The following is a 15,256-nucleotide window of genomic DNA, read 5'->3' as shown; positions in this document are numbered from 1 at the left end:
ATGGAGCAGCAGCAGTTGTGTTCCTCTCCTCTCCCGGGTCAACTAGGAATACCAAAGGAGATCACCTGGGACCACAACAAGACAGGATGAGAATGACTTTGGGAACCCACCAAATCACCCATAAGTGCAAACACGTGGCTCATGGACAGAAAAGAGCCTAAGGAGAGATTCCTGGGGCTAAAGCCTGTTTCTATTCCCAAGCAGCTGGTAACAGTCCAGCAGTTTACCAATTGAGGGACCACCTCCAATCTGTTTTACCAACAGAAAGACTGCTGAAGGGAGGAAGGACTCCCCTAAAACTCACCAAATGCAACTGTGAGTCTTCCTCAGAGACTGGAGCAGCAGTGGAGGAGGCCCTGTGCTGACATCAGGCAGGGGTAGAGAACTGACCAGGAAACTCAGGAGAAGATCTATACCCTGGTGGCCTAGCAGTGGGGCTGTATAGTGGGAGCCTTTTCACACTATTCTCCTGATGAGAACATAGTGAATAATTGTCTCAGAACCCATAGACTATAAATGGGACTTGCTTAGAAACTCACGGGACCCAGCAGTGCTGCCCAGCTTGGCAGAGAACCTGAACTGAGCCAGGAGCTTTGGATCCTTGGGGTGTGGGAGTCTCTTTGCATAACCACTGTATTATCTCTCCCCCACCCTGCTTTATCTCTTGGTCAGAAGTGAGTGATTAAGCTAAGAAGCCTACCTATACTCTGAAAGCCCTCAGGCTCCTATAGCCTACAGGGAAGAAAAAGAACAAAAGAGGTTTTAATAGCCACTGTGCTCCAACTCAGGGATTAAAATAATATTGAGACAACTGTTAATTTCCACAACTTTGAACCCTGTAAGTACCTTACTTAGACACAAGTCAATCCAGGAAAGAGTTATCAGTGATTTGAAAAGTACTGAGAGAGGGACCTCATAACATAATATATAGAATGGTTAAACCAAGAAGAAATATTAGAGAAATGAAACAGGGGAAAAGTCCAGCTAAAAGCCCCCCAACAGTTGAAGCACAGAATAATGAGGTCAACATCCAAACTCTGGTTAAGGAAATAGTCACAGGAGTGAGTGAAGAGTTTGAAAGAATTGTCATCAGAAATGCAGAAACAACAAATGAGACTCCAGGGTTATCACTGGGACTGGATGGATGTATGCACTACAAATCCACTGTTCCTGGTGGCCATTTTTTCCATTTTTACTCAGTAGGACAGAGAGAAATTGAGAGGGGTCAGAGAGAGAAGGAGAGAGAAAAATAGACACCTGCAGACCAGCTTCACCTCTTGTGAAATGACACCCCAGCAGGTAGGGATCCTTGTGCAGGTCCTTTTGCTGTGTGCTATGTGCACTTAAGTTGGTGCACCACAACTCAGCCTCCTTGCCTCCTCTCTATATCCCTTTGCTCTCTCAATTTCTGTCTCTATCCAAAAATAATTTTAAAAGAAAAAAATAATAATTGTTACCAGGAATGATGCATTTATCATGCAGCCATCAAGTCCCAGTGATAAACCTAGCTGCAATTAAAAAAAATGTTTAGATAACAGAAATGAGAATGAGAGTACCTGGAAGTGGTGCACCTGGTTAAGAGTACATGCTACAGTGCTCAAAGGCCCAGGTTCAATCCCCCAGTCCCCACCTAAGCGGGTAAGCTTCATAAGAGGTGACACAGTGGTGCAGGTATATCTCTGTTTCTCTCCCTCTTTATCTGCCTACCCCTTCTCTCTATTTCTCTCTGCTCTGTCCAATAAATAAATAAAATATTTAGAAAGAAAAATGAGATAGCATTCTAAGACATGAAAGGATAATCATTTCCCAGAATTTATGGAAGATATTAAAGGAAAATCGCTAATAGACAGCATTAATAAAAACAAAACAAAGAAACAGTTATACCTGGTAGAAGGGAATGCCTAAAACCAAGACAAGGAAAATATGAAAGCAGCCAGGAAGAAAGAGCTGATCATGTACAAAGAGCCGATAATTAGGCTGCCAGATGAATATCAACAGTAGCAGAAGCCACAGAGCCACTGGAAGTCTCTAAGGTAGTAGGAAAAAATATTGCTGATTGAGAAAAACTGTCTTTCAAAAGTAATGGTAAAGCAAGATAGTTTGGATAAGCAAAAACAATGCTTCACCGCCAAAAGACCATTGCTACGGGAATTTCTGAATTACATCTTTCAAGAAAGAAACAAAGATGATCCCAGAAGGAAGGATGAAGATGCAAGGGTTACAAAAGATAAACATGTATTGATATTCAGATCAACTTCAGTAAATAATCTGTTTTAAAATAACGGCTGTGTCTTTAACTTAGAGGGTCACAAAAAAGAGCTATACTTGTTAAAGACAAAACAATATTTGGCAGCTTAAAAAAATACATCTATAGCGCAGCATGTTAAGCGCACATGGCGCAAAGCGCAAGGACCGAAGTAAGGACTCCGGTTCGAGCCCCTGACTCCCCACCTGCAGGGGAGTCACTTCACAGGCGGTGAAGCAGGTCTGCAGGTATCTGTCTTTCTCTCCTCTCTCTGCCTTCCCCTCCTCTCTGTATTTCTCTCTGTCCTATCCAACAACAATGACATTAATAACAACAATAATAACTACAACAATAAAACAACCAGGACGACAAAAGGGAATAAATAAATAAATATTTTTAAATAGATCTATTTATTTTCATGGGAGAGAGAGAGAGACTGGAGCACTACTCAGCTCCAGCATATTGCGATATTAAGCATCGAATCTGGGGCCTCTTGGACCTCAGGCACGCAAGTTTGTTGCACTGCTATTCCTTCCTTCCTTCCTTCCTTCCTTCCTTGTTACTGGGGTTCTCACTGGGGCTCAGTGCCTGCAATATGAATCTATTGTGCCTGGTGGCCATTTTTTCCATTTTTATTGGATAGGACAGAGAGAAATTGAGAGACTAGGGGAAGCAGAGGGGGGAGATAAAGGTAGACACCTCCAGACCTGCTTCACTGCCCGCGAAGTGACCCTGTGCAGGTGGGGAGCCGGAGGCTCAAACTGGGATTCTTGTGTGGGTCCTTGCGTTTCATACTATGTGCTTTTAACCAGCTGTACCACTGCCCAGTGCCTGCACTACCAATTCAAATCAACCTGGCCCACATTTGTTTTCTTTCTCTATTAAAAATAAAACTGTCCTATGGCTACAAATATCCATAAGTATTCCATTCATCACAAGGAGAAAATGAAGACTTGACCCTAAGGGGAGAGAAGGCAGTACTTAAACAGGGGACGTAGTAATATAACAAACAGGAAGGCAAGTTGAGTTAAAAGGTTCTAGAACAGTATATATTGTTTAGGCTAATGGTTGGGCTACTGAAGGACTTTAAACTTTTTTTAAAATGGAATCACTAGCCACAGTGGTGGCATAGTCCTTAGAGCTTTGAGCTTAAGAGCATGAGATCCTGAGTTTCATCCTGGGAATATGTCAGATTAGTGCCCTGGTTCATCTCTCTCTCTCTCTCTCCCCTCTCTGATGTTATTGAATAAATAGACCTTTTTAAAATGTAATTAAAATGCTGCAGCAAATATGGAAAAGTAAAATAAGTTTTGAAGTCCAATGTGATATCCATTGCTTTACAGAGCTACCTAATAATTTCTGATAGTAGCTAACAGAAGTAATGAGGGAAATGGAGTAACAACACATGAAATATTTTTAAATAAAGTAAATGTTAATAAGCATTTTATATCAAATACAAGGATAAAAAGGAAATGATAAAGGAACAAAGTTAGTATTCAGAATTAAACCATTTAAATATATCAGTAATCACAATAAACATATGGACTAAACATGACAATTACTATCAGAGATTGATACATTAAATAAAATCCAGTCAGAATTGTTTTCAAAAGACACATCTATAAAGTAAGAAAAGGGAAAACTGAAAGCAGAATATGGAAAACATTCTTTGGTTATTTGTTGATTTATGGCTCTGATGCCTCCCACAAAAACAATTTCACTGCCCCCAGCCTGGCTCTTTCATTCTTTTTATTTGACAGAGACGGAGAGACAGAGGGACAGAGGGAGAGAAATAACAGCACTGGAACTCCCCTGGTGATATGGCGACGCCATGTCGTGCTGGGGCTTAAGCCCAGGTCATGACCATTATAAAGCATATACCCTCTCCAGTGGTATATAAAAAACAATTTTTAAAAGAAAGCTAGACTAGCTATGTTAATATCATATAAAATGTATTTTCAAACAAAATCATGTTTGTGGCAATAGCATGGGCAATCTATGATAGTAAGTGCCAGAGATGTTATAACAACTCTAACTTTGTAAGAGGTAACTAAATCCTAAAATATACAAAGTGGAAGCTGAAAAAAAAAATCTACACAGGGAAATTGCCATTGAATTATCATCAACTTCAGAGATTGCAGTACAATTTTTTAACTGTTTTATCAAGCAGACAAAACTAATAAAGGTATAAGATATTTCATCATAGGAAACTAATTTGATTTAATAGACTCATTATAAAACCCTGCACAGAAAAATGAAACAGTCATCTAAAGAAACAGGGGACATTAACAACCATGGAATCAAGATGAGTTCACAGGTGTTCATCGTGCGTGCTCTTGTATCTTACAAACCAAATATCAGAAATCTCTTAAGAACTGATATCATTTAATTCAAATTGTCTGATGATCACAATACAGTTAAGTTAGAAATCAAAAACAATGCAAAGCCTGTGCATTTTAAATTAACATCACATTTTTAAATGACCAGTGACATAAAATCAATTAATAATACTTAAACCTTATAATAGTCAAAATGCCACGTGCCAAAATGGGTAGGGCACATCATAATTCATAATTTAATATGAGCTTTTTATGTTGGGGAGGATTCTAAAAATGAGCTAACCTCTGTCTTTAAGGTGTTATTGGGAAGAGGCTGGGCAGTGACACAACTGGGGAGAACAGATGTTAACATGCACAAGGACCTGGGCGTGAGCCCCTGTTCCCACCTGTGGAGCAGGAGCAGGAGCAGGAGCAGGAGCAGGAGCAGGAGCAGGGGCTTCAAGCAGTGCTGCAAGTGTGTCTCCTTCTCCCTCACTCTCTCCTCTCTCCTCATTTTCTCTCTGACCTATGGGAGGAAGGAAGGAAAGGCAGAAAGGAAGTAGGGGCAAAAGGCTGTTGGCAATAGTAGGTTCATGGGATTCATCCTGGTAGGGGAAGAAAAAAGAATACGTCCCAATAAAAAGACTGACAGTACAACTTGATATTCTTTTAATGAAGAAAAAATGAAGAGTATGGCTAAAGAAGTCATGGACTGTATATTCCATGGAATACTACTCTGCAATCAAAAAAGATGATACTGTATACTTTGCAACAAAATGGATAGAACTGGAGGTGATTATACTTAACTAAATAAGTAAAGGGATGAAAGACAACTACCAGATGGTTTCACTCTTATATGGAATCTAGAAAACTGATACACATTAACTTGGGGGAAAAAAAACAACAGAAGCAAGCAAACTCTAAGACCTGTAAGCACTATGGTGGTTATCTGTGGGAGGTGAGAGGGTAGGGAAACAGGACTTGGGTGAGTGTGTTGTGGAACTATACCCCTGGAATCTCAATTTTGTAACATACTATTAATCACACAAAAGAAAGAAAAAAATATCAGCAAAAACAAAAGATAGTAGTTTTACAACTTGATAATATACATTATATCCTTTGTACTTATGTTACTTGCATTTAAAAACGAAAGGGGGGCAGGCGGTAGCACAGTGGGTTAAGCACACATGGCGCAAAGCACAAGGACCGACGTAAAGATCCTGGTTCAAGCCCCCAATTCTCCACCTGCAGGGGGGTCACTTCACATGTAGTGAGGCAGGTCTGCAGGTGTCTGTTTTTTTCTCCCCCGTCTTCCCTTCTTCTATTTCTCTCTGTCCCATCCAACAACAACAGCAGTAACAACAATAAACAAGGGCAATAAAAGGGAAATAATAGCCTCCAGGGGCAGTGGATTTGCAGTGCAAGCACTGAGCCCCAGCAATTACCCTAGAGGCAAAAAAAAAGCTGGGAATAGTAGCACTGTTCTAGTGGTGACTTATGCTGAAGTCGGATGTGCATTAGTTCCTGAGAACCACACTTGGGCAAATGCCTTCAATGTTTTGCCTACTTTTTCTTTCTTTTTTTAAAAAATTATTATCTCTATTAATTTATTGGATAGAAACAGCCAGAAATTGAGAGGGAAGGGTAATAGAGAAGGAAAGAGAAAGACACCTGCAGCCCTGTTTCACCACTCACAAAGCTTTCCTTCCTCCTGTAAGTGGGGACAGGGGGCTCAGACCCGAGTCCTTGTGCATTGGAACATGGGCACTCAACCAGGTGGACCACCACCTGGCCCAGTTTGCCTACTTTATTGTGTAGCATGGACATTTCCGTGATGAGATAAGGTCAGAGAGGCAGGTGTAGGGAATCCAGGCACCAGCCTCCACAAACTTGTTTTATTGGGGATCGGTGAGGTAGGACAGACATTGAAAGGAGAGGGGAGATAGAAAGGGAGACAGACAGACATCTACCTGCAGACTCGCTTCACTGCTCATCAAGTGTTCCCCCCTACAGTGGTTGGAGCAAGGAACTCAAACCCAGATCCTTGGTAGTATGTGCTCTTAGCTGGGTGCACCACTGTCTGGCCTCCACAGATCTGCAGTTTCTGCATGTATCTTACGCTTCTCCTAGAAGGAAGGCAGGGGAACTGTCCAGCAGCAAATGCTCTCGGAAGTCAGACCTGCTTAGTCTCCACCAAGGGCAGGGCTCCCCCTGCTGCAGGTGTCTACAGAAATTATGAAGCAGTTTTGGTTACCATTCCCAAGAAGCATTCTTTTTGAAGAGCAATCAGGGGCAGAGAGCCACTGTGCTTTTGGACTGGAATTTTCTGCCCCTTTCTCTACATTGCTCCAGATACACTGGAGCCACTGCTTCTAGGTGAAATAGTGAACTGCCGGGAAAGGGTTGAGGCATCAGGAGTTGAGACATGAAATACACACTACTTTTGGTTCACTCCCTGATGGAGTCTTAGGCTGAGGGCTCCTGAGATCCTCTGAGTGGCATAACTAAGCTAACGAGCTAGACAGTTACTTCTGGAAACTCCTTGCCTGAGCCTTTCAAGCAAAATGAGGCAGAACTGAGTACACAGGATTGACAGGGGTCCATTCCATCAGAATGACCTGCTTAAAAATTAGACCATTTTCTATGAAATCTGAAGAAATGGAGGCAGGAGAAGCTTATTGGATGAAACAAACAGAAACAGGAACAAATCCCCAGCAACCAAGGAGAGAAATGGCCTGTGAGGGCGAGGTTGTAGGGTAGCCTCTTGATGAAGCACTCACATCCACTCAGAGAAAAATCAAAGCTAGAAAGCCACCTGCCAATTGCTTCATCCGGGCAGGGAAGCTCTTGGCCAAACTCGCAGTGACAGACCAGAGCCAGAACAACTGAATACACTGTAAAAATTAGCACAGTCACCATTGTCTCACGAATAACAACATAGGTTCTACCTCTACTTTCCAAAGTGTATTTTCTGGACAGACCAAACGTATAGTAACATAAAAAGAACTGGCGAAATCAAAGCAACTTCACTGCACTCTGATATAGCCAGTCAACTGGTCAGTGCTGTGTGGCTGACCTAGGATTATGCACAGAGATGGAAGGTCCTGCATTCAGGGAGATTTGAAAAAGCAGTCCCACCTGGGAGTCGGGCAATAGCGCAGCGGGTTAAGCACACGTGTCGCGAAGCACAAGGACCGGCATAAGGATTCCGGTTTGAGCCCCCAGCTCCCCACCTGCAGGGGAGTTGCTTCACAGGCGGTGAAGCAGGTCTGCAGGTGTCTGTCTTCCCTTCCTCTCTTCATTTCTCTCTTGTCCTATCTAACAATGACAACAACAATAATAACTAAACAGCAAGGGCAACAAAAGGGAAAATAAATTTTTTTAAAAGGGTTTTTAAAAAAAGCAGTCCTACCCACCTCATTTTATCTAGTCACACCTTTTGCTGTCCACAAACCTTTCTGGAGCTGACTTTATCTTGACTGTGTATGTCAGTTATTCAACAGTGAACCGGCATAAGGATCCCGGTTCGAACCCCGGCTCCCCACCTGCAGGGGAGTCCCTTCACAGGCGGTGAAGCAGGTCTGCAGGTGTCTATCTTTCTCTCCTCCGTCTTCCCCTCCTCTCTCCATTTCTCTCTGTCCTATCCAACAACGACGACAACAACAATAATAACTACAACAATAAAAAACAACAAGGGCAACAAAAGGGAATAAATAAATAAAATTAAATAAAATAAATAAAAAAAACAGTGAACAAGAATCATCTGAATGACACGGAGTTGGAGAAAGGGAAAGTCTATATGACGCCCAGAGTAATCAAATGGCCCTTCTCAGACACTAACATAAATTCCATCTGTACAGACAGTGAAAAGTGGGAATTCAGACATACTGTATTAAACATGTGCAGCTCTTCTTCAATAAAAATATTTGGGGGAGGAAGGGTAGCAATGACATATAAAGCAGCAGTTGTTACTGGTTTTAAAACTGTTTCCCCTTCTTAGTAAAGAGGGAAGACTATAACTGAAAGAATTCAACTTGTCATAAGGAAGGTCCAGTGAGGAAGGAGACGGGGGTAGAGCAAAGATAAACTCAAGCCATAGAAAATGGATTCTGAACTCAAGAATGCAGTCAGTCCTCCCTCAGCGGACCCAAGATCTGTGCATGCAGACGGTTACGATGCTGAAGATTTTGAGTCGATAACACTCTGTCTAGAAGTTAGAAGGAAAGCCAGGGAAGAGGATCGGTGAGATAGTTCAGTTGGAGAGTGAGTTGCTCTGCCATGTACGTGACCTAGATCCCAGCCCAGCCCCCACCACACTGAAGGAAGCCTTAGTGCTATGGTCTCTTTTATTCTCTTCTTCTGCCTTGCTGTCTTCAAAGGAGGGGAGGATAGGAGGGAGAACATAACAGGCAGAGCAAAAATGATGATTGGGACATCACGGCTATTGTTTTTGATGTTGGGAAAACGTTGTTGATTGACTTAGTATTTACACACCTGGCATGACTGATGGCAGGGAACTGATGGACACTTTGAGATTTGAGCTTTAGATGCCCAGATATATGTGATAACTGGTGAGTTCAGGGCCTCTGTAGCATGTATGTCATGGTCCTTTTTATTGGGTTGATGTCTTCCTGTCCTTCACTCTACAGATGAGGAAAAGGGCACGTGTGTAAGACAGAATGGAGTAGAATAAACAACATTCTTTGCTTCTCACTTATTTGCTAAGTGTAAATTTTATGTGAGAGTTCAGATTTGTAGAGTGATGAAAGTAAAAAATCCAAATGTGACAAATATTGTCACTATTTCTCGTTTTCATTTTGCCACCAGGGTTATCACTGGGGCTCAGTGCCAGCACTACAAATCCACTGCTCTCAGCGGCCATAGTCCCCCCTTTTTTTTCTAACTTTTTTTTTTATCAGATAAGGCAGAGAGAAATCAAGAGAGAACAGGGAGATAGAAAGAGGGAGAGCGGGAGTGCAGCAGGTTAAGAGCTGGTGGCGCAAAGTGCAAGAACTGGCGTAAGGATCCTGGTTCGAGCCCCCGGCTCCCCACCTGCAGGGGAGTCATTTCACAGGCGGTGAAGCAGGTCTGCAGGTGTCTGTCTTTCTCTCCCCCTCTCTGTCTTCCCCTCCTCTCTCCATTTCTGTCCTATCCAACAACAACGACATCAACAACACCAACAATAATAACTACAACAATGAAAAACAACAAGGGCAACAAAAGGGAATAAATAAATATTTTTAAAAAGGAAAGAAAGAGGGAGAGAAAGATAAACACCTGCAAACCTGCTCCACCGCTCAAGAAGTGACAGATGAGGATCAGGGACTCGAACCCGGGTCCTTGTGCTTGGTAATATGCGTGCTTAACTGGGTGTGCCACCATGGCCCCCTTGTCCTTATGTTTCTAGACTCAACCTTTTGGAGTTCATTTTAATTATCCCTTGACCGCAGTTGAGCTCATTTCTGAGCCTTATCTATATTGATCAGTTTTCTCATGCTTCCAGGCTCTCTCAGCTCTTTCTAAAAATGCTTACAAAGGGGGGAGTCAGGCGCGAAGCAAGGACCGGCATAAGGATCCCGGTTTGAGCCCCTGGCTCCCCACCTGCAGGGGAGTCGCTCCACGGGGGTGAAGCAGGTATCTTTCTCTCCCCCATCTTCCTCTCCTTTCTCCATTTCTCTCTGTCCTATCTAACAACGACGACATCAAATACAGCAACAATAACTAAAACAAGGGCAACAAAAGGGAAAAATAAATACAAATATATATATAAAAAAATTTTTTAAATGCTTGCAAAGTGCAAAAAGGATTTCCACGTGTGAGATCCCAGGTTCAGCCCCAGCACCACCAGAACTGAATGGTGCTTTGCTTTAACAAATAATATATGGCCACAGATTATTTGCTTTCCACGGAGCAGATAGGAGACAGATGGATGGATGGATGAAAAGAAGTGTTTGCTGGATAGAAGAAAGGCAAGGAGGGAGGAAAGGAGTGGCAGTAATTTAAGACTTTATTGGACATACATTTAATGAACTATTTTTAAAGAATTTTTATTTATTTACTTCCCCTTTTGTTGCCTTTGTTGTGGTTACTGATGTCATTGTTGTTGGATAGGACAGAGAGAGAAATGGAAAGAGGAGGGGAAGATAGAGGGAGAGAGAAAGACAGACACCTGCAAACCTGCTTCACTGCCTGTGAAGGGACTCCCCTGCAGGTGGGGAGCCCGGGGCTCGAACAAGGATCCTATCCTGCTGCACCACCGCTGGACTCCCTAATGAACTGTATTTTAAACACCCTTCTAAATCTTTGGGGTTACTATGTAACCAGCAGTGATCTTGTGAAATTGATGCTCTGCGTGGGAGGGTGGAGCAATGGAGAAGAAAGGTAAGGAAATGCACAAGTAGGCTGGGGGGTGGACGGGCAGCATAATGGTTATGCAACTACAGACTTTTGTGCCTGAGGCCCTGAGGTCCCAGGTTAAGTCCCAGCACTACCATAACCCAGAGCCCTATAGTGGAGGTCTTCCTGTGTGTCTTTCTCTCTGTAGTTCTCTCATTAACATAAGTATGTTTTTTAAGGGTCAGTCACAAGTAAACAAATTCAGATAGTGAGGAGTGCTGACTGGAATTTGGAGTGGGACCGAAAAACTACAGGTGTGGTAGTTTCTAAATGTTTTTGTTTTGTTTTCTTACCAGAGCACTACTCAGCTTTGGTTTATGGTGGTGCTGGGGATGGAATCTGGGGCTTTGGTGCCTAAGCCCCAGCCCTACAAGATATGGCTATTTCCAATGAGGGACACTTTGACACCCAAATCTGAATAATTAAGAGCTGACAATATGAATGAAATTCTGGGGGAAGCAAAGGAAAATGTTGCTGTTTAAATTATACGTTCATATACTTTGAGATGTCATATTCATCAGCTTCAAAAATACCTGCATGGTGCAAGCCCCAACTCAGCAATCTTAATAAAATTCCCATGAGAGGGCACGCTGCTGCTGCTGCTGCTGCTGCTGGTGGGGACTGTATGAATTGCACCCCTCTTATCCCACAATCTTGTTCATCATTATTAAATCACCAATAAGACAATCTTAAAAAGAACTTGAAAAATAAAGAAACACAAAGCTGAACTTGGACTGGAGTTGGTGTACTGCACACAAGCAAAGGACTCTGGGGTGGGAGAGAGAATTGAGGACCTGGAACAGGATGGCAGAGGAGGACGTAGTGGGGGTTGAATTGTTATGTGGAAGACTGAAGAATGTTACACATGTACAAACTACTGTATTTTATTGTTGATTGTAAACCATTAATCCCTCCCATTTAAAAAAAAAAGAGAACAAGAAGAAGAAAGAAACCCTGCAAGGATTCAAGAAACGGTACGATTAATTCCGGGAGAAAGGTGAACAGTGTGCATTAAAGGTGAGATGGCATTCATTCTTCTAATGATGTTTCTCTTCTTTGTTACATAGCTTTGTTCCTGGGCCACAGAAAGCTGCCCTCAAAGAAGATGCACCACAGAAGACAAAGTTCTTTCAAGATAAAAAGTTTCTTTCAAGAGTAGCAAGAGGCAACAGGCACAAATTCCATATGTTTAAAAATGAAAAAAGAGTGATAAACACTGTTTCCAAAGGACATAATAAAGAAAGTGCTTGAAGAATTCCACTTTTAGAAGCATGGTAAGACTGGCTGAACCACGGCATTCACTGTCATGGCAGCGGATTTTTATTGGGACATCTGCCTATGACCCAAGGTCTACTCTGGACAGCTAGCAAGGTGGTAGGTAGACTACTGGCCAGTTTGGCCTGTGAACTCACTAGCAGGAAGATTTATCTTGTTCATTTGACTGTTCCTGAGAATTATAGCATGCTTAATACTGATATGCTCAAGCATTTTTATCATTAAGAGGAGAATCAAAGAAGTGTTTTTGGAAAAAATGTAATGGAGGCATAATTTGCAGGTAGATTTTCTATCATGTAATGCTAGTTCTCGTGCACCTGTGTCTTGGCCCAGTACCTCTGCACACCAACCTGCCTTCTCAGTCCAGCAGTGAGTGTTCGTGTGTGCAGTCAGAGGGCAATGTTTTGGGAAACTGAAGCATTTGCCCTAGAAAGAGGTGCTATTTGCGTCATGATTCAGCAGTGCTGACCTTCCCTTTCAGCACAGAACAAGTCTCTGCATCCACCGGCTAGTCAGAGGGAAGAGATTTCCCTGCTTGCCCTTAGGTTTGATTCCACAGGTGAGAAGCAGTCATAATTCCCCCAGCTCCGAATTTTCCTTCACATGCTGAAAAATTCAGTACGTTCTCCCAGGACATAAATTATTGCTTTTGATCTGTGGGTTGCATCTTTACTATGGAGCAACTCTTGCCTGGCCATTCTGACATGTGTGTGTGTGTGTGTGTATATATATATATAATATACATATTATATACATATAATATATATACTTCTTTTTAATGTGGCACCAGGGAGTGAACTGAAGGCCTTGTGCGAGTGGTGTTCCACCATCAAGCTCCCTCTGGTGCTGCTCTCTGGTGCTCCCATGTGGTGCTGGGACTGGAGCCCAGAGCCGCATGCAGGGAAAGGCCTGGGTTCTGCCTGTTCTGGGTTCTGCCTGTTCTGTTCTAGCTGTTTTCTAGCCCTTAATGAATTTTTCTTTTTTTGCTCCCGATGACTTTATTATTATTTTTTTTAAAGAAGGTGCTAGACTGGTGGAGCGTTGGTGGAAGGAGACATGCCATACCACAGCACTATTTATGATGTGCCCTCATGCAGGTGCCCTATGGGCTCGAACCCTGGTCCTTGTACATGTGAAAGTATATGCTCCACCACCTTTTTTTCCTTTTAAACCCATATATTCTTTAGGCATAACTTCTCTGGGGTGAAGCTGAGTTACTTTCATCCACTAGGTAACTATTTAGTCACTAGAGAACAGCACCTAAGAGGACTAGCAGAGTTCTAAATGCATAATGGTTTTGGAAAAGAGAAAACGGTATGTTTTGATCCACATGTCCACATGAAGTTGGAGATATGCAAATGAGAGTGGTATAGGTGAATGTAGTGGGTGTCCCAGGTGTGTAGCCACAGTAGCGAGCAGTCTCTCTCCTCCCCCCCAGTGAGGTCACATGGCCAGTCTTCATTATATAAGGGAGCTGACACTTGTCAACAACTACGCCCCAGTGTAGTGTTCTCTCATTTGAATGCCTCCACCTCTTCCTGAAGGGGAGGGCTCCTGCCTGGGTGCATGATGACTGAAACCAAAGGCCAGTCAGAATGGTCTGACCTCTTCTGTTACCTCTTTTCATAAAATGTGGGGAAAAGGGTCACGGGCAGTATTTTATAATGCGATGTCTGCCTTCCTGACTCAGCCAACTGCACAGAGACAGCTCCTAGTGTCTGCAGAGGAGCAAGGAGTTAAATGTCCTGATTCATACTCATGTAGTAGAGAATAAAGCTTACCAGGTTTCTCTATATGTCCTAAGGGGTGCTTTCCAGGAAAATAATTATGTTCAAGTACAGGAAATTGAGCAGTGTAAGAACAGTTTTAACAAAAGAGATTTTCTTCCCCCTGTAACTTTAAGTATAAACTTATTTCTTCTGTCTGTTGTTAGAAATACTTTTAAATTGTATTTGCCAACTATTTCTGTGTCAGTAAAGTACAACAAATACTTTCTTGGTAATACTTTTTTTTTTTTTTTTGCATTTCAAGTGTTGAGTTCCTTTAAAAAAATTCCCAATACTATCACTTTCTATTTTTTGTCTCTTAAAAGGGAGAACGTAGCAAAAACTGGGGATAAATTAAAATCCAAGGGGGCCAGGTGGTGGCACACATTACAGTGTGCAAGGACCTAGTTTCAAGCCCTTGGTGCCCACCTGCAGGGGGAAACGTCACGAGTGGTGAAGTACGGCTACAGGTGTCTCTCTCCCTCTCAATCTCACCCTCCCCTCTCAATTCCTCCTTCTCTTATCCAATAATAAATTTAAAAATTCCCAAACACACATGATGGGTCTAGACCTCAAATAAATCCCTCTCTCCACTGTTACCGGTCATCTCTATCAGGAACAACAAAATGGACCCCTCTGTGGGGCCCCCATAGGACCTTGTCCTCAACTTGGATCAACAATGGTAGAGAATGAATGTTCCATCCTCCGAAGGGAGACTGGACAACATACTCTATGCTACACCTGAGGAAGATGGGTCGATATTGGGGCAGCTTGGAATGTTCCTAGTTATGACCACAGAATGTGAGCTCAGATCTACAGGGATGCAGAGGTTCACGCAGGCTGCTAAGCTGAATATGGGCCCCAGATCACATCAAATCAATGGGGTTTACAGTCAACAATATTTATACACCTTTCCCATATCTGGGAACTACTCTCATCCCTGATCCAGCTCTCTGGTCCTTCTGCCACCCATGACATCACCTCCCCAGACAATAATTAGGATTCACCTGCATATCAGATTTCAGGCTCAGGGAAAAAAAAAAAAAAAAACTAGTATAGCCATAGTCCCTTTGGAATATAAAATATGCCTACTAGCTATCTACAGTACAGAGACACACACACCCCCCTTCATCTGTATTATTCCAGCCTTAAGGCTGATGATTTTATAGTTTTGTAGACTCCAGAAACCGATTTCAAATTAAAGTATTTTGCACTCCATACATATACCCCCTCTGCAAGTAGATGACAAATGTGGA

General features: G+C 42.6%; 1 protein-coding gene across 1 annotated transcript in view; it reads left to right on the top strand.

Moving 5' to 3' along the window:
* The window catches only part of COL6A6 (collagen type VI alpha 6 chain), a 162,100-nt gene extending 147,864 nt beyond the window's left edge, over positions 1-14,236 (top strand). Inside the window, exon 40 of the mRNA XM_060180900.1 lies at positions 12,027-14,236. Within this exon, the coding sequence (XP_060036883.1) occupies positions 12,027-12,210 (184 nt within the window). The 3' untranslated portion in view covers positions 12,211-14,236. The remainder of the gene's footprint in view (positions 1-12,026) is intronic.
* Positions 14,237-15,256: the final 1,020 nt, after the last annotated feature.

The sequence above is a fragment of the Erinaceus europaeus genome, chromosome 21, assembly GCF_950295315.1.
Source record: "Erinaceus europaeus chromosome 21, mEriEur2.1, whole genome shotgun sequence".
Lineage (NCBI taxonomy): Eukaryota > Metazoa > Chordata > Mammalia > Eulipotyphla > Erinaceidae > Erinaceus > Erinaceus europaeus.
The sequence above is the reverse complement of the archived record's forward strand: the minus strand, read 5'-3'. Positions and strand labels throughout refer to the sequence as shown.